Genomic DNA, 27,653 nt, shown 5'->3' with positions numbered 1-27,653 from the left:
TATTTTGATCATTTGAATGAAACCCTTCTCAAAAGCTCAAACTTATCTGGATTATTTAAAATAACATTCTTAGTGGCTTTTGATTATTTTTTTGGAGCTCAGACCTCTTCAGTCTGAACATGTATTTTTGTATACTGATGGTTTTAGAGGGACTGAAGTGATTAAGACTTCAGCTTCACCACAGCTGGTGTTAATGCAATGATTTTCAAACCTTTTGAGGTGTGATCTATAGAAAATCACATTTTGTAACCTTACATAATGCACAAACCCATACAGGAAATGAAACCTTGCTCTTTGTAAGGCACTGTGACATTGTCTTTACTTTTTCTTCTATATTTCTCTACATTTTCCATCCCAATTCTAATATTTTCTATTTTATTTTTGGCTCTTAAAAGGAATCTGCTAATTGATTTTATAACTCATTAATCAACCACAGCCAGCAATTTGAAAAACACTGACCCATAGTGAGAGTTCCTATGCCCTATAGGTCTCTTTGTCCTGTGTTACAAAGATATTATATTTTTAATCTTGCTTTTATATGGGCACTTTGAATATGGAAAAGATGAGACCTTAGATAGGGAAGGAATAGGGGCCCCAACTAGGCTCTGAGGTTATTTCAGGTATATAGACAGAAAAAAAAAAAAAAAAAAGATAAGGAAGAAAAAAATCAGAACCCCTGTCCCAACTGCTAGGGCTAAAATATTTCTCTAATAATTACAGTGTGAGGGTGCTGTGTGGCTTAGTTTGTTAAACTTCTGCCTTGTGCTCAGGTCATGATCCCAGGATCCTGGGATTGAGCTCCATATCCGGCTTCTTGCTAATCAGGGAGCGTGCTTCTCCCTCTACCTCTGCTGCTCGCCCTGCTTGTGCTCTCTCTCTCTCTGTCAAATAAATAAATAAAATCTTTTAAAAGCAAAAAAAATATATGCTGTGACCACAGAAAATACAGAATATCTACACACACACACACACACAATGATCAGGCCTCAAAGGAGAAATTAACTATAAAGATTAACCAGACCTACATATCTACATATCAGAAGATCATAGATGTCACAAGAAATAAAGACTCACACACAATGTATCTCTCATGTCTAATTACAGAGCACTGAACTCACCGCCAGCAAGTTTCCTGGTAAAGTCCTAACTAATAAAAGGCGAGAGATTAAAAGCCTTCATTGGCAACCATGTTGGAACTGCTCTCACATCTGAGAGTTTTTTCTGTATTCTTTTTTTTTTCCTTATTATGTTATATTAATCACCGTGTAGTACATTAGCTTTTGATGTAGTGTTCCATGATTCATTGTTTGTATATAACACCCAGTGCTCTATGCAATCCGAGCCCTCCTTAATACCCATCTGTATTCTTGCTTAATAAAATTCTATCACTTTGCTCATTCTCTTTGGTCCACAAGATTCATTCTTCAACTTCCTGAGACAAGAACTTCACAGTGTTCATCCATGTAATCTTGAGTGCTAGTGATGAAGTTCATCATGCCATTTCAGAAACATTAGCTTGTAACAAGTCATAATGACTGCTGTTCTTTTATCCTATTTTTTATTTTGATTCTCTCTTCCTTTTTTCTTTTCTGTAAGTATCCCAAATATTTCTGGTACTCTAAATTTGCAAGAGTTGGACTGTAAAGTCATTGGTAATTAGTGGCAGATTCTTCCTATTGTAGTTGAGACCATTATAAATGTTCATATTTTCTACAGTTGAGGGCTTTGTTTGCCATTTAAATTTTTTCAGACTCTGAAGTTTAGGGGGCTTCTGTATAATTGAGGTTATATCTGAAAAAGTGAATCTATATACACTCTGCATTGTAAAGATCTGTGTAATGCAAGAAAATGTCTTTAAGTATATGGATTTCAGAGGAATAAGATTTTCTTAGTTTAACTATTGCAGATGACATGATACTACATATTGAAAACCCTAAAGACTCTACCAAAAACTATTAGAACTAATAAATGAATTCAATAAAATTGCAGGATACACAATTATTTTACATAAACCTGGCATTTATATACACCAATAATGAACTAATGGAAATATGAATTAAGAAAACAATTCCATTTATAATTGTATCCAAAAAACCCCAAAAAAACCTAAGCACAAATTTCACTAAAAAGGTAAAAGACCTGGGGCGCCTGTGTGGCTCAGTGGGTAAAGCCTCTGCCTTCGGCTCAGGTCATGATCCCAGGGTCCTGGGATCCAGCCCCACATCGGCCTCTCTGCTCAGCAGGGAGCCTGCTTCCTCCTCTCTCTCCCTCTCTGCCTGCCTCTCTGCCTACTTGTGATCTCTGTCTGTCAAATAAATAAATAAAATCTTTAAAAAAAAAAAAAGGTAAAAGACCTATACTCAGAAAACCTTAAGACACTGTTAAAAGAAATTGAAGATGATACAAGTGGAAGGATAGTCCGTGCTCGTGGCTTGAAAGAACTAATACTGTTAAAATGTCCATATTAACTCAGAGCAATCAATAGATTCAATATAATCATAATCAAAATACTAATAGCATTTTTCACAGAACTAGAACAAATAATCCTAAAATTTGTATGGAACAACAACAACAACAACAAAAACAAACTCCCAATTGTCCAAAGCAATCTTGAGAAAGAAGTACAAGACTGGAAATATCACATTCTCAGATTTGAAACTACCCTACAGAAATATAATAAAACACAGTACAGTACTGGCACAAAAACAGACGCATAGATAAATGGAACAGAAAAGGATCCCAGAAAGAAACCAAGTTTACCTGGCCAGTTAACCTATGACAGAAGATGCAAGAATACCCAATGGGGGAAAAATAGTCTTTTAATAAATGGGACTGGGAAAACTGGTTTTCAGAGGGGAAAGGTGTAGGGAAATTCCTCTAAAGGTTTATATTCCTCAAGCAACATAGGTGAAGGGGATTAAGCAATACACATTTCCAGTTATAAATAAAATAGTTATGGAATATAAATGGTATGGGAAGTACAATAAATAATATTACAACTTTGTATGGTGTTGGATGGTAAGTACACTTTTTGTGTTGAGCATTTCATAATGTATATAAATGCCCAATCATTATGTTGTATACCTGAGAATAACATAATGTTGTATGTCACCCATGCTTCAATTAGATAAATAAATAAATGAAATAAAAGAGTTTTACCATACAAATCACATATGTGAATGAGCACTTATCTTCACAGAAGATTTTATAAAACTAAAACATAATGAAAACCCATGAACTAATTAGCATATAGAAATTCTATTTGATAATGAATATTTAAAATTAATTTAGAATCTAACTGATAAAGTACATATAGACTGCTTCTTAGTATCCTTTATAGAATGACTTTTTCTTTTTTGTTTTGTTAAGATTTTATTTATTTGAGAGAGAGAATGAGAGAGAGAGCGTTAGAAGGGTAAGAGGGAGAAGGAGACTCCCTGCCAAGCAGGGACTCTGATTCAGGCCTCGAATCTGAGACTCCGAGATCATGACCTGAGCCAAAGGCAGTCGCTTAACCAACTGAGCCACGCAGGTGCCCCTAGAATGACTTTTTATTTTCAAAGGAGAAAGATATTTATTATTCTACATTTCCCTCAAAAGGAGATATATGTACATATATATATGTATATATATATAAAATTCAACTGATTTTTTATATATATATATTATATATATTATATAATGTCTTTGAATGGCAAAGACACCTTTGAAGAAGAGTTCTAAGGAAAATGAATTTATCACAACTGAAAAGTATTTCTAAAGGTTTATTTTCCTCAAGGGTGAATATTTTGAATGGCTTGGATACTTTGCTGAGTTAAAAATAAAAAAATCTGCTTCACCATTAATTGAAATACCACCAAATACCTACAGTGATTTTGAATTAATTTTAGTTTCCACATTTTGTTTCCTTCATATATTATACAAAAGTCATTGGGGGCGCCTGGGTGGCTCAGTGGGTTAAGCCGCTGCCTTCAGCTTAGGTCATGATCTCAGAGTCCTGGGATCGAGTCCCGCATCGGGCTCTCTGCTCAGCAGAGAGCCTGCTTTCCTCTCTCTCTCTGCCTGCCTCTCCATCTACTTGTGATTTCTCTCTGTCAAATAAATAAATAAAATCTTTAAAAAAAAAAAAAAAAGTCATGTCAAAATATTTAACACAGGCACAGAATAATCTACTTCTTAGTTGACTGGTGATCACCAGAGGGGCAGATGTTAGTTCTAACGTTATGACATATATTACAGAAAAAAACTGCAAGGATAAAAGACAAGTCTTATTGAATAGCACTTGTTCAGCAAAGGGGTAATATTTTCTTTAATTAAGGATGAGGTATAGTATTTCAGATTTTTTCATGTTAAGAGTTATTTTTGTTTCTATAATTTTCCTACAATTACCATTTTGATGACTTGTTTTTACATAAACATGCATGCAATGTTTATATATCTTTAAATAAAGAGTAAATGCCAGGATATAATCTCATATTTAATTTATTAAAAAACAAAGGGATACCTGGGTGGCTCAGTGGGTTAAAGCCTCTGCCTTGGGCTCAGGCTATGACCTCAGGGTCATGGAATAAGCCCCACATTGGGCTCTTTGCTTGGCAGGGAGCCTACTTCCCCCTCTCTCTCTGCCTGCCTCTCTCCCTACTTGTGATCTCTATCAAATAAATAAATAAAATCTTTAAAAAATACATTAAAAAACACAGACTTTTAAACTCATGTGTCCAAAAGTACACATCTTGAAAATCTTGTCAACATATAAGACAGTGTCATTCCACAATGGTGTCTTAACCATAGTGAGACATTTTTGTGTTAGAGTTTCCTGCTGAACATTTAAATAATCCCTCAAAATAATTGGCTTTTTGTTGTAAGAAAACTGCTTACCTAGAAATGTTCAAGAAATACATTTCCTCTATGGATCTATAATCGTGGTTCTGTAAGCTCTTACGGGACTTTTGCAAGACATAGGAACATTTAATTGAAAATGATTGAGTGCCCAACACACCACAGATGCCCAGCCTAAATAACAGCAGTGGAGATTACCAAGAGTCAGCTTCTTGTTTCAAAAACAAAACCAAATATATTCAGTCTCATTTCCAAGATAACCACTTGTGTGTTTCCGGAGAGTCGATGTGTGATTAAATTTTGAAACCATGCAATGGAAGCAAAAGACCATATGGGCCTCAGAAAAGAAACTCCTATGGGAAGGACAGCACATGCATATATATATATATTTTTAATTATGAAAACTTAGAACTAATCCCCCAATATTATAACTTTAAAAATATGGTAGAAGAAATTGGCTCTATTGCCTTTAACTTTTAATTAATTAATTAAGACAATTTTGAGTTTTCTTAATATCGGGAAACAAGCAAAACACACACACACACACACACAGCCAAATAATCAAAACAAACAAACAAACAAACCACAAAAAACAATCTAAAGGCCTATAACATTTTTTATACCAAGGACTGACATTTTGAGAGATTCTAAATGGTAAGGACCCTTATTATGTTCATTCCACCAATTATTTTGGTGATATCATAAGCATAATACTTAACAAAAAAACATAATTTGGAGGATTGTTTTCTTTTAACTTCCTGCTTATACCCTCTAAGGCTTCACATTGTATTTCACCGCATTGGTTTTTACATTTGCATTGGTATTATTTTGTAGCTGGAACATGCAATCTTAATCGTTTTAAAGATACATCAAATTAAGAATATAATCTGGTTATACACACACACACACACACACACACACACACATATATATATATATATATATAATTATATATACATATGAAACACTGAGCACTTGGGTGGCTCAGTCAGTTAAGTGGTTAAGTGTCTGGCTTTGGTTTAGGTCATGATCCCAAGGTCCTGGGATCAAGTCCCACATTGGGTTCCCTGCTCTGTTGGGAGCCTGCTTCTCTCTCTTCCTCTGTCTGATGCTTCCACTGTTTATACTCTCTCTCTTACTTTCTCTTTCTATCAAATAAGTAAATATATATATATATATATATATATGTAATAATAAAATAGTTATTATATACCTAATCATAAAATCTAGTCAGGAATTATTTAGATATATTCAGAAATTCTTTAGATAATATTTAGATATTCTAACAGGTTTAGGCTTACCTAAGTGGTAATTGATTTATAAAATACATTTTTTTTTTACATATTTGATTAAAATATAGCCTTTCCTACTGGTTAGAAAGGAATTCTCTCATTCTTGCCAACTTCACCAGGTTATTGTGAAAAATCAATAAAATAGGAGAACTGAAAACACTGGGTAAATAAGAAAACATAATCATCAGTGTTGTTAAAATTTTATTTATTTATTTTTTATTTTTAAACATTCTTAAAAAGATTTATTTATTTATTTTCGAGTGGGGAGAGGGGCAGTGGGTGAGAGAGAATTTCAAGCAGACTCTCCACTGAGTGCCCAGCACCATAAGGGGCTCAATCTTAAAAGTGACCTGAGTCAAAACCAAGAGTCAGACACTTCACTGTGCCACATAGGCACCCCCTAATTTTTTTTTTTAAACATGTTTGTAATCTCAATTCTACCACTTATCACTTGGGTGATTGGAAAAGATCCTACAATCTCCATAAAACTTATTTTCCTCATTTAAAAACTAGAAATGATTGTAAGTCTGCAAGCCTTTTCCAACAAGATAGTTGTGTAGTTTAAATAAGACAATAATCATAAAAAAATTGGGAAACTATATCAAAACAAGGTCTTACACATTGCAGACCCTAGATTGTCAACCACCCATGGGTTATGCCTTTCATTCAGTTTTGGTTGTGTAAAGGTATTTAGATCTCCTTTGGCTTTCTGTCAAAACTTGCTAACATGGCTCTTCCATTCCAGGAGAGCTGCTCTAGAGTGTAGCCTTGTCCATGTTTGTGGGACCAAAACTCATTTTCTACCCCTTTGAGTCCTTTCCAATTATTCTAAAACTTTTTCTACCTGAACACTATGAAGGTGCTGCTTCTATGGCTCAGTATTTTCCAGTTTCCCATTTCTCACTATATTATATTTTACCCCTGACAGGTATTTTCCAGTTTCACTATTTCTCACTATATTATATTTTTCCAGTTTTTTCCAGTTTCCCATTTTCCAGTATTTTCCAGTTTCCCATTTCTCACTATATTATATTTTACCCCTGACAGGGGTTCATGCCTCTGACTCTCTTCTAGCACCTCATTATTACTGTGTAACCGCAACTAAAATAACCATGTTGTTCAATCAGTTCTGCCATGACTTTAACATGGATATCTTTGCTGTTCAAACATGGTTTTTAAAGTCACAGATAATTCTGTGTTCATTCTGCTTGCAACTTTGGATTTCAGAGCTGTGGAAGAAATTTGAGATGATAATTCAATTTCCAGGATGGCCATAGCAGTCTAATATTTGCATATGTATTAAATATATAATTAAGACTCCCAAGTTTAAACCTTGGTGAGATAGACTGTATGTAACTCTTTGACCAAATTATAATTTATTGTCATTGTCATGGTTATTATTTACTATGAAGTTACTTAGAGAAATTTAAAATACATAGTCATTTATCTTTAAAACAGTTTGTTCAGAGATTTTATTTTATTTTTAAAGAAAAAAAAGACTTGGTAAATGGGCTTGAGCTCTAATGTAAACTGTGGACCTTGTGGTAAGAACAATGGATTCCTGTAGGTCAATGGTTTGTAATAAGGGCACCACTGTTGTGTAGACTGTTCATAGTGGGGTGTGTTGTGCATGTGTGGTGATGGGGATATATGGGAACTCAGTACTTTCCACGGTTTCACTATGGGCCTATAGCTGCTCTAAAAAGAATAATTTATTAATTAAAAATAAAACACCTCAGGTACTTAAGTGACTTGCTCAAGTTGACTCAGACTACAGATACCCACAGATTTATAATTCAAGCCTAGTTTTCTATTTCTCTTTTTAATGTGCCACACAATTCTCGGTGCCCCAGAACATGGCTGCATAGGAATTATATCTGAACAGAAGCACAGACCTTGATGATTAACTCCATGACTTTCTATAACATAGATCGCAGGAGAGAAATAACTGTTCTGTAATTAATATCTATTATGCCTTAGGTCAAATGATAGGAAACGGCTATTATTATCAATCACTGCTCTTCTTTCAAAATTTGCATTTGTCCTGTTTTGGCCTAAAATATTTCATTATGGATGATAACTTCCCTTGTTTAACTCCTGGTTTATTTTGTCATTTCTTCTGGCTGTGATTAGATTGTCTGACAGTAAATAACCTGTGCTTTGTAAAAAGGTCATCTTAGCCTGAGAAAATGGACTTGATATAATAATTTGCAACTTGTTTGTTAATCTCTATTATACTAATAAGAAAATGCATCAAATATAACTAACAGATTTCTTCTCAAATTCTTGATCATTTTGAAAGTGGATGCATAATTGTTCCTCTAGAACACCTTACTGGTTGTTATATGGTATGTGATCTGTCTTCCTAAAATATCAAAATCTTTCTTCTTGTACAGAACAGGGCATGTTATGTGCTATGCAATTATGTATACTAGATTTATGCCAAGACATGAGAATAACTGTGGTTACCAAGAGATAAAATAGTAAGTAAAATACAAAAATCATGCTGCATACACTGAGAAGTTTATCGAGACCTATCATTATTTTGTTTTACAGATTAAATGCCAAATCTACATTTATTTGATTGGAAGTGTCCCATAGCTTTTCTGAAGTAAATTTACAAAGCGTTAAACATTTGATTAAAATGAATGATGATTCTTTAGCTCTAGCATGTGAGGGCAACCCCACACCTTTTAAGGTCATGACTTTAATGTAACAGCTTTTTTCTTTCTCTACTTCTATAAATGGAGAATGCTGCTGCCTGAAAGCTGTCTGGGAATTCAGCCAAAGAAAGAAGAAGGTTGCAAAAACTCTGGGGACTTGAAAGAAAAGTGGTTGGCATTAGCTCTGTCCTCACTTTAAACTAAAATTAAAACAATAGACAGACATGTACAGTAATCTCTCTTTTAAGGAAAGAATACAATGCCTCTATAGTAATGTCAAGTGGAACAATTTGGTCCTGGCCCAAGATATGCAGCTGTTCCACAGGAAAATAGCAAAAGGCTTCAGTCCAAAGCAGGCAAATAAAGCACGATTGTTCGTAAACAGTCACTGGGGCCCTCACATTTAGAACAAGGAAAACAACATTAGCATAGAGGAGGGCAGGTTAGGGGCATGAGTCTCAGTACAAGTTGAACCATGCCATCGGTTTATGATTTATACAAAAGACAGTGGTGTCATTTTGCCTACTATCCATATGCCTAGTAACTGTGAATAATTCATTCTTCAGGAAATTATGTACCAGGGAAATACTTTTTAAGAAACAATGAGGATTTGATCATGGATTAAAGATACGAGAAGAAAAGGAATCATACATCCATTATCCATTATCCATTTCTGATTTTCACCTGCTTTCAAGAAGGATCAGACAAATGGAAAAGATGGTGGAAAGTAAGTGTTTGGATAGCCCTTTGGAACCTAAGCCATGGTGTGGCTTCTCAGTGGTTTCAAAATAACAAAATGGGGAATCAGGTGTAATAGCTGTAAAGTAATAGAGCAGAACTTTGACCGTGATTACCAGAGTAAGACAGGAAATTTGGACCTGCCCACTGGGTATATGTGATATTACATACTACATTTTCAGTCCTATTCTTTAGAATTTTTTGATCTTGTCTTAAAATATGGACACTAGCTCTATTTTTTTTTTTAACTTCTGTTTGGCATGCATTTCTTTTCTCATTCCTTTCCACTTTTCATGATTCATCTTCTGAAATGGGTAGTCTTTCCATGTGCTTTACTTTCCTACCACCTACTAATTCCCTGATTAATCCATTTCAATTTGCCTTCTATTCTCTTTGCTCTAGTGAGACTGTTTTCTTTATGATCAGTAAGATTTCCTTCTGGGAAAATCCAATGATTTCTTTTCGGTCTTCCCTTGTTTTTTGTCCTGTCTGCCTCATCTGGCACTGTTGGAGACAGAATAAAACTAAAGAGAGGCAAGGAATTACACTGTCTTTAAAGAGGTTAATGCTTTCATTTACTAGAAATGATAGTTACTTTGAGAATGCAGAAGAGTGGATTTTAAAATGATTAGGAAGAACAGAAGAGAAACAGTAATCTAAAGGCAGGAAGGAATCAAAGATGTTAGCTATTTCTATAACGTCAATGGCCTGGCAATCTACAAAGAAAGAAAACGATAAAAAGAAAATTGCAAATGAGTATACAAGAGAATCAGTTAATACACATTTATTCGTAGATGGTGGCATATAGAATGTAACACTGGGAACTACCTGGATAAAAACAGAATAGAATGATCATTTTAACCCTTATGGAGCTTATAAAGTAATCACCAGAAGATATGATAATTAGGGATTTTTTTTTTTTTAGTATGGTTATAACTTCCTGCTAGATATGGTCAGTTTGTTAGGAATTTGGCAAGTTTTCAGAAAGGGCACACAGGTAGAAAAAAGCCTGATAAAAGAGAATGGCAACAGTAAAGCATTTCTTAGGACTGGCCACTTTTCCACCTGCAGGCTTCAGGGTTCATCTTCAGTGCCAAATAATTTTTCAAAAGTTACTTTGTCTAACATAAGGAACAATTTAGTCTCAACAACTAAAATAGCAGAAAAATAGCTGAAAGAACGTAAGGTTGGGGCAATGACTGAACTGAGCGCAAATCTCGAGTAATCCATTTTAAACCTGGACAAATAAAGGAAATTTGGGGAACTTTGCTGAGCAGCTTTAGATTTCCATAAAACAAGGGGTCTTTCTTATTTTGTTTACTTCGTTTACAGTGATATTAGTCAGGATCCTTCTGACAAAGGTAACATGTTATATTCCCCAAACTTCTGGAACCTTTGTATTCTTAAGTGAAATAAACAAATGAGGGGTGCCTGGGTGGCTCAGTGGGTTAAAGCCTCTGCCTTCGGCTCGGGTCATGATCCTGGGATCCTGGGATCGAGCCCCATGTTGGGCTCTCTGCTCCACAGGGAGCCTGCTTCCTCCCCTATCTCTCTCTGCCTGCCTCTCTGCCTACTTGTGATTTCTCTCTCTCTGTCAAATAAATAAAATCTTAAAAAAAAAAAAAAAGAAATAAACAAATGAGAGGCTACTGCACTTTTCATTCATCTGCTGTGCAGAGAAATATCACACATCCAAACTTATTCCTAGGTAGCTGAAACAGAGACCCACAATAAAACACATCTATTTGACCACATTTGAACTGAGGAGAATGGACTACCTGAAGATCTAACTACCTAGACCTCACAAGTTAATTATTCACATAAATTAAAAGCCATTTCTAGGGTGCCTGAGTGGCTCAGTCAGTTGAGCATCTATTTTCTTTCAGGTCATAATCCCAGGGTCCTAGGGTAGAGTCCCACTTCAGGGGCCTGCTTCTGCCTCTGCCCCTCCCCCTACTCAGGTTGTCTCTCACTACCCCCCTCTCTCTCTCAAACAAATACAATCTTAAAAAAAATAAAAATAAAAAGATCTCAGGTCATCTGAATTAATGGGATGCCTGGATGGCTTAGTTGGTTAAACATCTGCCTTTGGCTCAGATCATGATCCCAGGTTTCTGGGACCCATTCAAGTGTGGCATTGGGCTCCGCCCTCAGCGGGGAACCTGCTTCTCCCTCCCTCCCCTGCTTGTTCTCTCTCTCTCTCTTTCAATCTCTCTCTCTCTCTATCTCTCAAAAAATTAAAATCTTTAAAAAACAAAACAAAACAAAATGCTGTTTCTGCTATTGGGAGTAGATATGGAACCAAAGAGTAGATCCTTGACAAGTCATTAGATACTCTTTGAACAGGGGTATATTTATTTCCAAGCATTCTAATATTGTGTTTCCCAACCTTATGTAATTGTATAAGTTGTACACATATTCCAAATGTACACATATGTACTTTGAGGCAGATCAATGAAGAAAAGGTAAAAGTAAAAGTCCCTTGCTATGCCTTCATCATGATCATGTTCCTTCACATCCCCATATGCTGAACTCTGAGATTATGAGGAGGGAAAAAAATAAGCAAACAAACAAAACAACAATAGAAGCTGAAGCAAATAGAGAGAGAGAGAGGAGGAACAGACTGATGTGGGAAATAATATGTGAAAGCAACAGGTGTGCGGATGGAAGGAAAAGTTAGGCAAGAAATTCTGTTGTGAGATACATAGAATCAGGACTAAGGAAATTAGGATTTTAGTATGTCTAAAGCTGAGTAGAGTCTATTATACTTCTTTTTCTAGTAAAGAGTACTGAACTTGCAGCCAAAAGCTCTTCTTAAAGCGATAATACCTAAATGCACAGTCACACTCAGCATACTGCAGTTGAAAAATGTCTTATATAAGCAATTTAATCTTATCAGAAAGTAAGAGCTAGGAAAGTGAATTGTACAGAATATATTTCGTAAAGCTACTATGAAAGTTTGTTCCTTTCAGAGTATAAAATGCCTTAAATGTTTCTTAAAAGATAGAAGAAAAACAGTGGATTATTTTATTGAATATTCTTTATATGCTTGTGTCTTTAAAAAATAATACTGGAAGTCAGAATAGTTTTAAAATAACAAAACTTTGATAAAGAAAGTGTGAATTCATTTAATGTGTTAAAATTGTAATACCATACAACTGAAGAAGCCCAAATTTCAGGATTCTGCCTTAATGGTCTTTTAGAAAAATTCCTTATGTAATAATAAGAAATCTAAATTTCTATTAGAAATAACTTTTTTAGTAACTTAACTTGATTTGCACAAAAGCTAGCCCATATAGTTTTACATGGAAAACAATTAAATTCCTCCTATTAAAATTTAAACAAATTGCCAAACAATTGGAAGCTTTTTAAAAAATCAAATAAATGACTTCAGCACAACCTAGACTGTTACCATATTAGAAAGATTAAGGTGCTGTCAAATAGTCTTTGAGTCATGCATATTTGAATTTTGCATAAAAAAGATTTTCTATGAGTTAGTTGTTTATAAACATGAATGTCAAAAAGTTAAATATTAGAACTATATATTCTAATAATGAAATTATTTAATAATTGAAAATGTTGAAACATCTCACATTCACAAATTATGTTCCTTGGGGCTACATTAGAAATGTAGATGTGATCTCCCTTCTTATGAAAATGATTTCCCTTTTAACTTTAAAACTTGAGAATATTTTGAGGATGCTTCAGTATTTTCAAAGATTTTTATAGGAGAACTAAATTTAGTAATGTGTAATGTCTATCAGTCTTATGATGTAAACAGTGACTGATTAAGCCCACTTTCCTTTCAGGTTGAAATATCTTACTAGAAATAAAAGGGAAAAAAATCACAGCTGGAAACCTTCCCAGAAACTTCACTAGATGACAAAGTAAAAGACCAGTCTTCCACAGATACTTAATGAAGACATGGTTCAGGGGATTTCTGTTCTAGAGATCACTTTGCCCACCAAGAAAAGACAAAAAACAGTGGATTTCTTCAGTTCAAGTCTGAAATCAAAGCAGGATAGGAGGAAAAAGTGAAAACTTTAGTGCTCATTAAATCACTTACAGCGGTTTTCCTTTGGATTCACAAGTCAAAATTAATGGCTGTCCTTCTTGTGGAAAAGGAGTGGATGGTATAATCTTAACTGAAGGTGTATCTAGAAAAAAAAATGAAAAGGAATATTAAGAAAGGTCACTAAATACACATAAACATATATATTTCATAATTGTATATCATGGCATGTGTTCAGGCTTTTTCTTATTATTGTGTACATTTACAAGGGATTTCTGAGATTTGGTGAAACACAATATAAAATTTTAAGAAGCTACCATCCTGTCTATGGAACACTAACAAAGATATCTGAATATCTTATGAACCCCATTGTAGTATTATTTCTGAAATCTGAATATAAAACTGAAATTGCAAAATGTGGTCCAGATGAATATCAAGCATTTCATATAATTGTTTCTTCAACTATTTATAGATGGCTATGAATACTATTATTATGGGCCAAGTGACTTTATGTACATTTAAATAACAACACTTTTCTTTTGCAGTAATACCAGGACTCACAATAAAGAACCCTCAAAGAACTCAGGATCAACTACTGTCTCATAAGCATTATGCAGGATCTTTTTGAAAACGTAGGAATGCAGGGGCTCCTGGGTGGTTCAGTGGGTTAAGCCCCTGCCTTTGGCTCAGGTCACGATCTCAGGGTCCTGGAGTCTCACATCCTCATAGGCTCTCTGCTCAGCAGGTTTTCCCCTTTTCCTCTGCCTGCCTCTGCCTACTTGTGATCTGTCTCTCTGTCAAATAAATAAATAAAATCTTTTTAAAAAAGAGAGAAAATGCAATAATGCAGCACTTAGCACATGTTATTTGCTCTAATGTACAGTCAGCAAATAATTTAAAATAATTACGTAGAAAATTACTAAAAGTTAGCCTTTTGTTATATATAAGGCAACAATTGTAATTTTTTAAAAATTTCTATTTAAAAATAAAATCATCCTTGGTAAAAGAGGATTCAAAAATACTTTTTGACATTAATATGTATAGCTTTTGTGCCACATTTAATACTGTTCAATCAACACATAGATACCTATTTCATAGAAGAAATGGAAAGTAAACTTTAAAAAAGGAGACAATGCAAACATGCTCACTGCTCTATGAGACTTTGCTAGTCTTGACGTTGTGTGGCCAACACAACATGGGATTCCTATCAACATGCAAAAGCTCTTGCTCTTACCTCTGCATCCTCAACAATAAACAAAATAGGCTCTGCATATTCCAGACAGTCATGATTATTTTCACCCTTCCCTTAGGGATGATGGAAGAATTGAACCCCCCGGGGTTATACCCACACTCTGATTTTGAACCAATTAAGTAAGTGTCTATCAACAGTATAACTTTCAGGTTACTTTTAGGTTACTTTAGAAAAATATTATTCAGACTTGTCATATATCAAACAGTAAAATAGGATCCTGTGGAAGACCTTACATCATACTTATAAATTATTTACAGATTTTTAATACTTTTTTTTCAATCTTTTAATCAAGAAAATATATTCTTGGTAATCAACAATAATATCCTGGTTGCAAATAGGGATTCCTTATGGTAAAGATTTCAGTGTGAAATAACCCAAGGCAGGGGGAAACTTGACAAAATAGGACACATTTTCATCATACTTTTTTAAATGATAGGAAAAAAAAATTTAATAAACGATTAAATTATACTTCAGCAATTTTTTGATTATCACCATCACATTTATGGAATCAGTTATTGACTAGGGTGATTGTATAATGTTTTTTTCAAAAAGTGAAGGCGAAATGTCAACAATTATACAGGGTAACAAGTATGAGCCAAAATTATTCTGGAAAATGAGGTCTATTGTCTTTTTAACTTTGAACATATATGCATATAGCAAAATGTATTTCATCCTGACAAGCAGAAGCAAGATTCAGTTCCAGAGGGAAAAAAAAAGTGGAAGAAAAAATGCTCACAAAGTGTGATTCTAGAGAAGAGAATTGTGTTAACTTGGGTGTCTATAATGGTTAATTTTGTGTCAACTTGACTGGACCATGGGGTGCTCAGGCACCACGGGGTGCCTTAACATTATTCTTGGTATTTCAATGACAATATTTTTGTAAGAGATGGAATTTTTGTTGTTGTTAAGATTTGACTAATAGACTGACTGATTGATTTAGAGAGCACAAGTATGGGGAGACGCAGTTGGAGAATCTTAAGCCGGCTCCATACCCAGCACTGAGTCCAACCCTAGGCTTGATCCCACAACCCTGAGATCATGACCTGAGCTGCAATCAAGAGTCAGACTCTTAAACCAATGAGCTACTAGGTACCCCTATAAGAGATCAACATGTAAATCAGTAGACCAAGTGAAACAGATTGCTCTCCCTAAAGTGGATGGGCCTTGTCAGATGAGTTGAAGGCTTGGGATAAAACAAAAAAGCTGATCCTTCCCCAAATAGGAAAGAATTCTTCCTGTCTGATGGCCTCCAAGCTAGAATATAGCTCTTTTTTCCTGTTTTGGTCTCAAACTGGAACTAAATCATCAGTTCTTCTGGTTCTCTAGTGTGGCAACTCAGCCTACAGGTCTTGGGATTTGCAACCTTCATAACTGTGTGAGCCAACTTCTTATAGTAAGTCTCCTTTTCTCTATATACATGTTATTAGTTTTGTTCTGACAAATACAGAAATCTAACAAACAGACCCTGAGACACGTCTTTTATGGGTGTGATATTAGGAAGGACTGGAATATGAGACAGGAAGAGAAGGAAGTAAATAAAGAATGTGTTATTGAGCAGATGACATGATGGGCAACCAGGATTCGATTCTGCTCTGGAACTCTGAGAGACAATATAGGGCATGCCTCAGACTTATCTTACTTGATGAGTAAGGAGCAGGAGTATTTAAGGAATATTTACCAATTTTCATTAGTGTTTGGTTGAGGATTACTCTGAAGGGAGGTGGAAGGTTATTTCCCTGGCATGCTTCGTCAACTCAGTGCACAAAAATGGTGTTTGCTAAAGGGATATGGGCAAGTCACCACTAGTATCTGCTTCATTAAGGTAAAATATATAAAATATATAATGACAGGAATATGGCCCAGTTTCTCTTAGCTTTGCCAGGTTTTTGTTTAAGCAATTTATTAAAGGTGAGAATATGTATCACACATAATCCCTGGAGGCATGATTCAGGATTCCATTTATATCCAAAATACAGAATTTTAGTTACAAGAAAATGCTAGAGCAAATAATATGTTTTGCATGTATTTCTACAAACAATCAGGAAGACCACCAAACAACCTCTAAAGTAACCAAAATCAAGGGATATGATACAATGTTCTTTTATTTTACTTCAGAATTATTCAAAATGTTGATTAGTTTCTATGCCTACAAATTATGTTTGCTAGATTTCAGAACACTCCACTTTCTGTGTCCCCCTACCCCCATATGTTTCTGATTCAACTCTTATATCTCTGGCTACTCTTTCTCAGGTTCTGTTGTCTTTTTGCATTTAGGCTTTAATTACTGAGATCACCAAGAATGGAATCATGATCTGTTCTCATGTTAATTTTGGCTGGGTCCTTTCAGCCACACCCATCTTTTTAGATTCTAGGTAGTAACCAGTTGTTCTCAGGTTTATATTCTAGAGGCAAATCTGTACCACCAGCTACACTGAAATATATGCAGCACCCATTTGACATGTCCCCTCAGATGTCTAAAAGACATGGTGCCTTTACCATGTCTAAAATGAACTCCAGCTCTCCAACCATTACCTCCATGTTCTTTAACTGGCAATCTCTTGTTCTGTAGTTACTGCCAGCCTCAATCCAGCTACATACACCAGACACCTTCTGTTTCCTTGGATTTCTATCTTCAACCAATTAATTAATTCTGGTTGATCTATGTCCGAATAGTTTTCAAATCTGCTCATTCTCATTTCTTTCTTATAGCTCCACAACTACTTCTTTTATCTAGTTTATAGCGATAGTGAATGGTCTCTCTCTCTCTCTCATGCCAGTTTTTGTCTCCCTAAAATCTGATTTTTAGAACTAAACAAAGTTGTCTTCTCAACACATAAATCTGACAGGAGCATCTGGATGGCTCAGTCAGTTGAGCATCTGACTCTTAATTTCAGCTCAAGTCATGATCTCAGGGTTGTAAGATGGAGCCTCAGGTTGGATTCCACTCTACATGTGACGTCTGCTTGGGACTCTCTCCCTATCCCTTTGACCCTCCCCTTTGCTCATGCCATCTCTCTGTTTCTAAAATAAATAAATAAAATCTTTAAGAAAAAAATACAGATAAATCTGATAACATCAATGCTCTGGTTAAAACCCTGAATGCTTAATCTTTGCTGTTAAGACTGAAAGCAAAATCATTAGTATAACCTTTATCTCATGTGATCTGTACACTTATTTATTTATTTATTTATTTATTTTAGGTGTTGTTCCCTGCTGAGCAGGGAGCCTGACAAAGGACTTGATCCCAGGATCTTGAGATCATGACCTGAGCCAAAGGCAGATGCTTTACCAACTGGAGCCACCAAGATGCCCCCTTCTCTTGCCTTCTAACATTCATTTTCATTCTTTGAATAAATTTTATACAAATTATCAGGAATATTCCATTCTGGGAGAGCTTATTTAACTCTTGAAACTCTTGAAACATTTTTGAGGGCATTCATTCCTTACCCTCGAGTTTGATCAGATGCCTCTTCTACATGTTCTCTATCACATTGGTATAATTTTTAAACAGTCACAGCTATATCTTCAGTATCTTGCATAATGATTTACACAAAATCTATGCTTAATAAATAAATTCTTAAATGAATGAATACGCTAAGGATTTCCTTATACTTTCTTCTTGGTTTGATATATAAATCCTAAAATACTAACAAGGGTTTCATTGAAATCTTTTGGGGTCTGTTGTATGTAAAATTAATCTTAAATATTCAAGTTACAAATAAACCACTTCTTCACAGAACAGAGTGACAGTCTTCAGTTCTTTGTGGATATGTATGGTATTTTAAATTACTAATATAATGTATTATATTGTACCAATTAATAACAGTAAAAGGGGGTTAGTAAAAATGCATTATTATTGCTATAAATTTATCTTAGCTTTGTTTCAGCTATTTAAAATAATTTCCATCTCTGTTTTAAAAGGTCTTCAAGTAAATGAACTCTAACACCATATTTATTGAACATGTCTATATAGAATCATATATATTTTTATACAAGATCTAATGCCCATCATATATAAAAAACATATAGATGGCAGAGAACAGTAAATAATTAGGTTTAAATTATTTTAGAATACAGAATATATACTATTATTATAAAACACTACACTTAGTAAAATGTATATATTTTTTATATGGTTATTTCATTCACTACATTTTGAGCATTCAGGTTCCAAGATCTTAACCTATCTAATTGTATGTTGTCACCTCCTAACAAAATGCCTTAAATGTAAGAGCTCTTTAAATGTTCAGTGTATAAATGAATTAGTTGCTTCTTATTTCTTTCAAAATGCAAGAAAATGAGAAAGTTTGAATAAGAATATAGAAAACAGGGATATATTCATTCATCCACAAATTATTTTTAAGTGCTTCCTAGCATACAAGCAAAAAATATGCAGCTATTTTAAAAGCACAATATTTCCTTTCTAAGATTTTTGTAGGAAAAATATCTCTCTTTAAAATCTATTTTTAAAATTATTAAAATGTGAAAAAAAAACACACTTTAGTCTTAAGTGTTATTTCTTTTACTTATCTGACAAATTCTGAGTTTCCTTTAGAAACAGGCACAATTACTATCAAGAGATAGATTGATGCACAAATGATTCTTTTTTTTATCAAAAATTTAAAAGCTTTATGAACTTGGCAGTAACGACACCTCTTGTTTTATTTGAACAACTCAGAATTTGAATCAAAGTGAAGATATTGATTCAGTGAAATGGATTTTCTATAGACTTAACAAAGATTTTAGAAAGGACAAAAGATCAGTGATGCAGCTACTATTAAACCACCTAATGGACAATCTTAAACACACAAGCTCTTAAAGTATTTAGTGTCAGTGGTTCAATGTTTATCCATCACTTAGGGCTCTGTAGATGAATAAAAAGAAGTTTTAAATCAAATGTTTTATCAATAAAAAAAGAAAAAAAACTTACCTCTTCCATAATAAAAGAAATACAACAGAAATTTAAGATTATAAAGAACATCAGCCTGTTATGGATGATGAAAAAATTTCCAAATAAGAGAAGCAATTGTAAACTAATATATACTATCAGCATACTGTATCATTTCATATTGTATAATATATTGAGTGAATAAAGGTGGTTTATAACTTAAAACATCAGTCAGTTGCATTTTCCATGACATTATGTGTCATGGTTAAAAGCAAAATATTATTTTGGTTAAAAGCAAAATATTATTTTGATCATTTTATGGGTTCACAAAAGTTATTTCCTATGAGTACTCCCAAATAATTCATTTAACATTTATAGTTCCTAGAGTATATGAGTCATAGTACCATTACCCATTTTTATCCATTATTTCACCAGAATTGTAACAACATTATAGCAGTCACAGTGTAACACCTAAAGCTCTGGTGTTAGTTTTCATAAATGATGCTACTGAGTATTTAGTATATTCTTAGAAAAGCAAACTCATCTGAGCTGTGTCTATATTTTTCACTGCCTTATCCTTGGTTCTAGAATAACTCCTGGCCCTCAATTAAATATTTGTTGAATAAATGAATGAGTTATGAATTTTAATAATATTTTCCAACCATTAGTGTGTTATAAATCAAATTCATTTGTTATAGTTAATCTTCTAATGGTAATAAAAATTGGGCAAATCCTTAGTAAATAATAGTCATTGTTTTAAATATTCTATATCTATTGGCTCAGTGAACTCTCTCCTACAGCATACCAGGAAGATTATGTTGTTGACCTATTGTGTAGAACATGAAGGTAAGTCTCAGAGGAGTCATTCACCATCGTTACATAATCATATATCATTTACACAGTTTGAATCTTGGTATCTAATCTTCACTTACCTCAATAAGCTTGTGTTTCCTTTTCCCTCTTAGATGACACTAGGAATTGCTAGTAACCTCTGTGCCCTCTATCGTTCTTTATTTTTTTTTTAAGATTTTATTTATTTATTTGACAGAGAGAAAGAGATCACAAGTAGACAGAGAGGCAGGCAGAAGGAGAGGGGGGAACAGGCTCCCTGTTGAACAGAGAGCCCGGCACGGGGCTCAATCCCAGGACCCTGAGACCATGACCAGAGCAGAAGGTAGAGGCTTAACCCACTGAGCCACCCAGGCGCCCCTCCCACAACTCACTTTTTTTTTTTTTTTAATTTTTTATTTTTTATAAACATATATTTTTATCCCCAGGGGTACAGGTCTGTGAATCACCAGGTTTACACACTTCACAGCACTCACCAAAGCACATACCCTCCCCAATGTCCATAATCCCACCCCCTTCTCCCAAACCCCCTCCCCCCAGCAACCCTCAATTTGTTTTGTGAGATTAAGAGTCACTAATGGTTTGTCTCCCTCCCAATCCCATCTTGTTTCATTTATTCTTCTCCTACCCACTTAAGCCCCCATGATGCATCACCACTTCCTCATATCAGGGAGATCATATGATAGTTGTTTTCTCTGCTTGACTTATTTCGCTAAGCATGATACGCTCTAGTTCCATCCACGTTGTCGCAAATGGCAAGATTTCATTTCTTTTGATGGCTGCATAGTATTACATTGTGTATATATACCACATCTTCTCGATCCATTCATCTGTTGATGGACATCTAGGTTCTTTCCATAGTTTGGCTATTGTAGACATTGCTGCTATAAACATTCTGGTGCACGTGCCCCTTTGGATCACTACGTTTGTATCTTTAGGGTAAATACCCAATAGTGCAATTGCTGGGTCATAGGGCAGTTCTATTTTCAACATTTTGAGGAACCTCTATGCTGTTTTCCAGAGTGGCTGCACCAGCTTGCATTCCCTCTATCGTTCTTTAAAACCAACTCTTTTCTCCATTTGGCTGGATTGGAAACTGGCAAAAGATTTGCTTTGACTCTATATGATCTGCAAGTTATAAAACCTATCTGGCAATGTTACTGAATTCTACATGTAAACCATATGTCAGTTTGCCTGATAATCTCCTCTTCTTCTTCTTCTTTTGTTTAATGTATTACATCCCCCCTCACATCTCTTCAGCAGATGAAAATATTCTTTTGAGTGAAGGACATTAAAAGGTACAGACTTCCAGTTACGAGATTTTTAAGTTTTGAAGATATAACGTGTAGCATGATGCCTATAGTTAGTAATACTATATGTGTATTTGAAAATTGCTAAGAGAACAGATCTTAAAATTTCTCATAAGAAGAAAAATTATTTTAACTATGTTCAGTGATGATGTTAAATAAACGTTATAGTAATCATTTATATGTATATATATATATATATCCTGAATAACTATACTATATACCTTAAATTAATACAGTGTTATATGTCAATTATATATCAAAATTATTTATCAATAAAACTGGGAAAATATTTTAAAAATAAAGAAATATATTCCTTTATTTATTTTGATATATCCTTCTCAGCAACATATTTCTCTTCTCTATAAAATAATACAGAAATATTCCCAGAGCAAATTTCTATCAAGAAAAATTTAGAAACTTTTAAGTATTTTGTAAATAAGAGAATTATGATTCTTTGCTTTATAACGATGTTATTTTATAGAAGTTTCTGGAAAAAAATAATTTAATTAGCACCCTTATAAGTATCTCTCAGTAATTACATTAATACTAAAGAAAATTGGTCACCTATGCAAATTTCTGAAGCCACTTTGAAGTTTACTCTAAAATAAATAATAGTTCTCAGTTAGAGGCAATTGTGCACCCCACACTCAAGGACAATTGGCAATATCTGGAGATATTTTTGCTTGTTACAACATGGAGGACATATAGAAGTAATACCATTAGCATCTAATAGATAGAGGATAGGAAGTTTACTGAACATCCTACAGTACAAAAGATATCCCCTTCACAGCAAAGAATTACCTGCCCCAAGATGTCAATAGTAGCCTCCTGTAAAATGTTTATTTTTCATTATATTCATTACCTATATATATCTCTTCCTTGTTACAATGGATTGGGAATTGACCAGAGAACTATGAAACCGTGTACATTTATATAGGATGTTTGGTCTATTCTCATATCTCATATCTCTACTTTTGAAATGAAGGAAGTATTGAATACTCTGAGAAAGGCCATTATAATACTTTCCTGAAATAAAAAGCTACAAAGCAAACTCCATCTACACCTCAAGGTTGACCACTTTTCATGTTGATATACCAAGAGTTAAGTAGAACCATTTCAGCTGTTAATGTATTTCCTCTGTGTAAGACTGATTTTTTCTAAAGTATCTAATTTTTCCCCTGTTTGTAATTTTACAATAAAACTCAAACTTTTAACTTCCTTTTTAACTCACAACATTATGCAAAGAATGCTCAAAACTATCAGGTACTTTTCCTTCAACAGTTTGTTTAATTCCTTTTGATTCTAATAAAAAATTATTTTTGTGTCAATCTTTTATTTATTCAACAAATATCTACAAATTAGTGTGGGCATAAGACCCATTGCTACTACTAGCCAGGTGTTATACATCCACAAATATAGTAGCCTATAGTAATTTAATCCAAAGCAGAAAGATAAATTATGTATAGTTCAAAATCATGCAAAATTCAAAATTGAAAGTAACATAGCACTCTGACAGTGTATTATGGGTGTTATCGAGGAAGAGATTATATGTATTTTCAGAAACAAAGAAAGTGGGGCACCTAGGTGGCTCAGTGGGTTAAAACCTCTGCCTTCGGCTCAGGTCATGATCCCAGCATCCTGGGATCCAGCCCCGCATTGGGCTCTCTGCTCAGCAGGCAGCCTGCTTCCTCTTCTCTCTCTCTGCCTGCCTCTCTGCCTACATGTGATCTCTGTCAGTTAAATTAATAAATAATATATTAAAAAAGAAAGAAAGAAAGAAAGTTACCCAGAGAAGTGGCACTTAAAACAATTCAAAGAATATATAATACTTGAGTTGACAGAATTTTTCTAGAGGTAGAGAAAATAAAGGAATTCAAACAAAGGGGTTGATGAAACAAGGGGTTGATGAAAAGAAGAATGTGAACTGTATATGAGTTATATGTGAGACATCTCGAAATAATGTAAACTCTAGGTTGTATTATCTCTAAAGAGGTGCCAAAAGCAATGTTATAGAGGGGTATATTTTCAAAACCTTCAGTATCAGGCTAAAGAGTTTGGAGACCATGTTAGAGGCAATAGGACAGCATCTTAAGTCTATAATCAAGTGAGTATTAGGGTCAGAACCAAGGTTTAGAAGATAAGATTTGGCAGTGGGTAAAACTGAATGGATCAGGGAGCTATTAGAAGCAAAATGTCTCTATTATGAAGTTGAGCCACAAGGAAAGTAAGTAAAAGAAAAGTTAAAGTTAAGTAAAAGCTAAGTAAAAGAAAAACGTTGCAGTAGAAATATAGATAATAACATCAATATTTTTGCTTATACTCTAATTCATAAATTTATATAACTGTAGACTCTATAGTACACTACTTTAAGTGCATTTTCTCTGTCTCATTTATTCTTACTTATATTTTAGCTTAAAATAATTGTTTCTCCAATATTTTATTCTAGTTCTTAGAATAATTACAAAATATAGGGAATGAAGGAATTTATAAATTGGAATTCATAATTATTAAAATAATTATAATAATTTATCAAATGAAGTGCTCTTGTATTTAATGGTCTGATACAATGATGTAAAATGCATAGTTTTAATTCAACAGTGATAGAGTTAGCTGTGCTGTGGGAGACAAAAATAGATTTTAGTTGATAGCTTCGACACGGGAGATGGATTATTTAGGAAAGGCATCAGTTAAATTTCATGACTACCTAGAAAATTTTGACAGTTCTGAAAGCACATTAAAAAAAAAAAAAGAAAAAAAGCTCCAAATCATTATTTAAAATAAAAATGAAAAACCAGTACTCATTGTGTTTCTAAACATTTTCAAGTTGTTTGTGGTTTTGGTAAATTAAAGAAATTTAATATGTCACCATGAATAGAATTCATCACAGGGATGGAAAAAGAAAGAGTAAATAATGAAATGAACATATTAATGTAAAGTTGTTTTAGATTTTATAAATCTGCTGTGGGATGGCCTAAGCACTGAGTATTTATTTAACAAACATACATTAATAGATAATGTATAGATTAAGTCAAACATGATGACTTAATGTAAAACTATACATCTTAGTGAGGGAATGAATATCTCATTTCATGTTCATTAACTATTAAGTTAAATATCAAGTTCGGTTTTGTTTCATATGTTATCTAATCTTTAAAATGTCCTCTTTTGGGGTACCTAGGTGATTCAGTTGGTTAAAACTCTGACTCTTGATTTTGGCTCTGGTCTTGATCTCTGGTGGTGGGATCCAGCCCCACATGGGGTTCTATACTCAGCAGGAAGTCTGTTTGAGAATATCTCTCCCTCTTCTCTTCCCCTTTTGTGCTTTCACTCTGTCTCTCTTTTTTTCTCTCTAAATTAAATAAATAAATCTTTAAAAAACTAAGCTAAACTATGTCATTCTGGTAAATTTGACAAAGGCTAAAATCATCATAATCATCATCACCATCACAGTAACAATAAAAATAATACAGTAATAGTCCTTTCCTTACATTTAGTGTATATTTTCAAACATGTTTAAATTGAGAAAAGCCAAATCAAAAAATAACTACATAGTTATTATAGTAGATTGTCTCCATGAGATGTTTCCTTTAGGATAAAAAACTTTTATTTATATCTTTTATTAATGGGAAGAAAAAATATTTTTACAAATTAGTTTTGTTTTCCCAATATCATCACATTTTTAATTATTTTTACTGAGTATAGTTGACACACAGTGTTATATTTGGTTCAAGTGATTCAATATCTCTTTGCTGTGCTCACCACAGTGTTGCTACTACCTGTCACCATACAATGTTACAGTATCATTTACTATATTCCTGATGCTGTGTCCTTTATTCCTGTGACTTATTCATTCCATAACTAGGAGCCTGTACAGCACGTTCCTCTTCAACCATTTTGCTCCCCGCCCCTCAATTCCTTCCCCCTGGCTACCACTTGTTCTTTATATTTAAAGGTCTGATTCTACTTTTTATTTATTCATTTGTTTTGGTTTTTAGAGTCCACAATAAAGTGAAATCAGTCAATATGTATTTGTCTTTCTCAGTCTGATTCACTTAGCATAATCACCAAATTTAAGATCTTTTTTTTTTTTTTTTCCAGTATTGGTGAGTAATGTTAAGTCCTGGTCAAAACTACAAAGCAAACAATCTTTTTATATATTATTTTTGCTTCTTTAATTGGTTCCCTATTTCTATTCTCAAGGTTTTTCAATTTCCTTTTATAATATATAGACCTCAGAGAAAGTATTTGCTAAACTTGTTTTCAGTCATAAGGTATATGTTACCTTCCTAATGATAATAATAGAAAGCCAAGCACTTATAAAAATTATTTGATTTAATCCTTACAGAAAATACGAAGTAGGTATATTTTCCAGGTGAGGAAATTAGGTTTAGAGTGACTAGCATAACGTTACTTAGGGAAGCTTGAATTTCAAGTTAGTATTATCTGACTTCAAACTTGAACTTTAAAAAATGTAGTATTGAGGGATGCCAGGGGTGGCTTAGTTTGACTTTGGCTCAGGTCATGATCTTCAGGGTCCTGGGATCAAGGCCCATGTTGGGCTCCCTGCTCAGCAGGGAGTTTACTTCTCCTTCTCCCTCTGTCCCTCTATCTGCAAGTGCGGTCTCTGTCTTTCTCTCACTCAAATAAATAAATAAATAAATAAACTCTTAAAAAATGCAGTATTGTTTTTCAAGGTCACACTACATTCAAAATATATTCTCTTTACATATATATATATATATATATATGTAAAGAAAAAAATATATATTATATATATATTATATATATATATTCTAATCTTACTCCAGTGGTTGTTAACCTGTATTTGAACACCAAACACTCTAGTCTTATAAGAGCACGGCTCATCTCTATACAGCACAGCTTATATACTGCCTCAAAGAATAGATAGGCTCAGATCATCACTCACTCATGAGTGAGTGTAATCATTCTATGTTTTACTTTAATCAAAAACTAAATCACAAATTCTAAAATTGTAGGTACCACAAAGAAAACTGAAAGGCATTTTGAAGATCAGAATATAACTTTATGCAATTCTGTAATAATCACTAAAATCACTAGCCTTGTTCATAAAAATATAAATTAAAAATTTCCTCCTAGAAAAGGTATGCAAGTTTAACCCTCAGTATATCATTAGTGTGCAATGGCCTCAATCTTAGTTGTTGAATGTCTTTTTGCAACAATTCTAGGGGCACCTGGGTGGCTCAGTCGTTAATCAGCTGTCTTCAGCTCAAGTCATGATCCCAGGGTCCTGGGATAGAGCCCTACATTGAGGGGAGGTCTCTGCTCAGCAGGAACCCTGCTTCTCCCTCTCCCACTCCCCCTGCTTCTCCCTCTCCTACTCCCCCTGCTTGTGTTCCTTCTCTCACGGTGTCTCTCTCTGTCAAATAAATAAAATCTTTAAAAAAAGAAAACAATTCTAAATACATTTAGAGAAAGTATTTCATGATTTGTATCCTTTCTTAGAGGTCCTCCAAAAAACAAAGAGAGAATTCACTTTTTAAGATAGATTTTAAATTATTCTCTCTTGCAATTATGATATGAAGGTACTGGACTCTTGTAAATCTAAGATACATTATGAAATTATAACAGTGTTATATTTTCTGTAGTATGAGGAATCTTGCTACTTTAGGATTCTATGAATTACTTCATCATGAACTTGACCCTAACTCATCAATTGTCCCCAACTATGCTAAAAGAAATGACATAATAAAAAAAATAGATGTATTCTGAAATCATGTAGAGTGGTAGTGTCCAATATAGTAACCACTAGTCACATGTGGCTATTTAAA

General features: G+C 33.9%; 1 protein-coding gene across 3 annotated transcripts in view; it reads right to left on the bottom strand.

The window, feature by feature from the left end:
• CADM2 (cell adhesion molecule 2) overlaps positions 1 to 27,653 on the bottom strand; it is a 1,089,711-nt gene that overhangs the window by 106,930 nt on the left and 955,128 nt on the right. For all 3 annotated transcript variants that reach the window (XM_004775049.3, XM_004775051.3, XM_004775050.3), the window contains one exon: positions 13,599 to 13,689. In XM_004775049.3, the coding sequence (XP_004775106.1) occupies positions 13,599 to 13,689 (91 nt within the window). The remainder of the gene's footprint in view (positions 1 to 13,598; positions 13,690 to 27,653) is intronic.

This window comes from Mustela putorius, unplaced genomic scaffold, assembly GCF_011764305.1.
Source record: "Mustela putorius furo isolate JIRA1106 unplaced genomic scaffold, ASM1176430v1.1 tig00003834_pilon_pilon_pilon, whole genome shotgun sequence".
Lineage (NCBI taxonomy): Eukaryota > Metazoa > Chordata > Mammalia > Carnivora > Mustelidae > Mustela > Mustela putorius.
The sequence above is the reverse complement of the archived record's forward strand: the minus strand, read 5'-3'. Positions and strand labels throughout refer to the sequence as shown.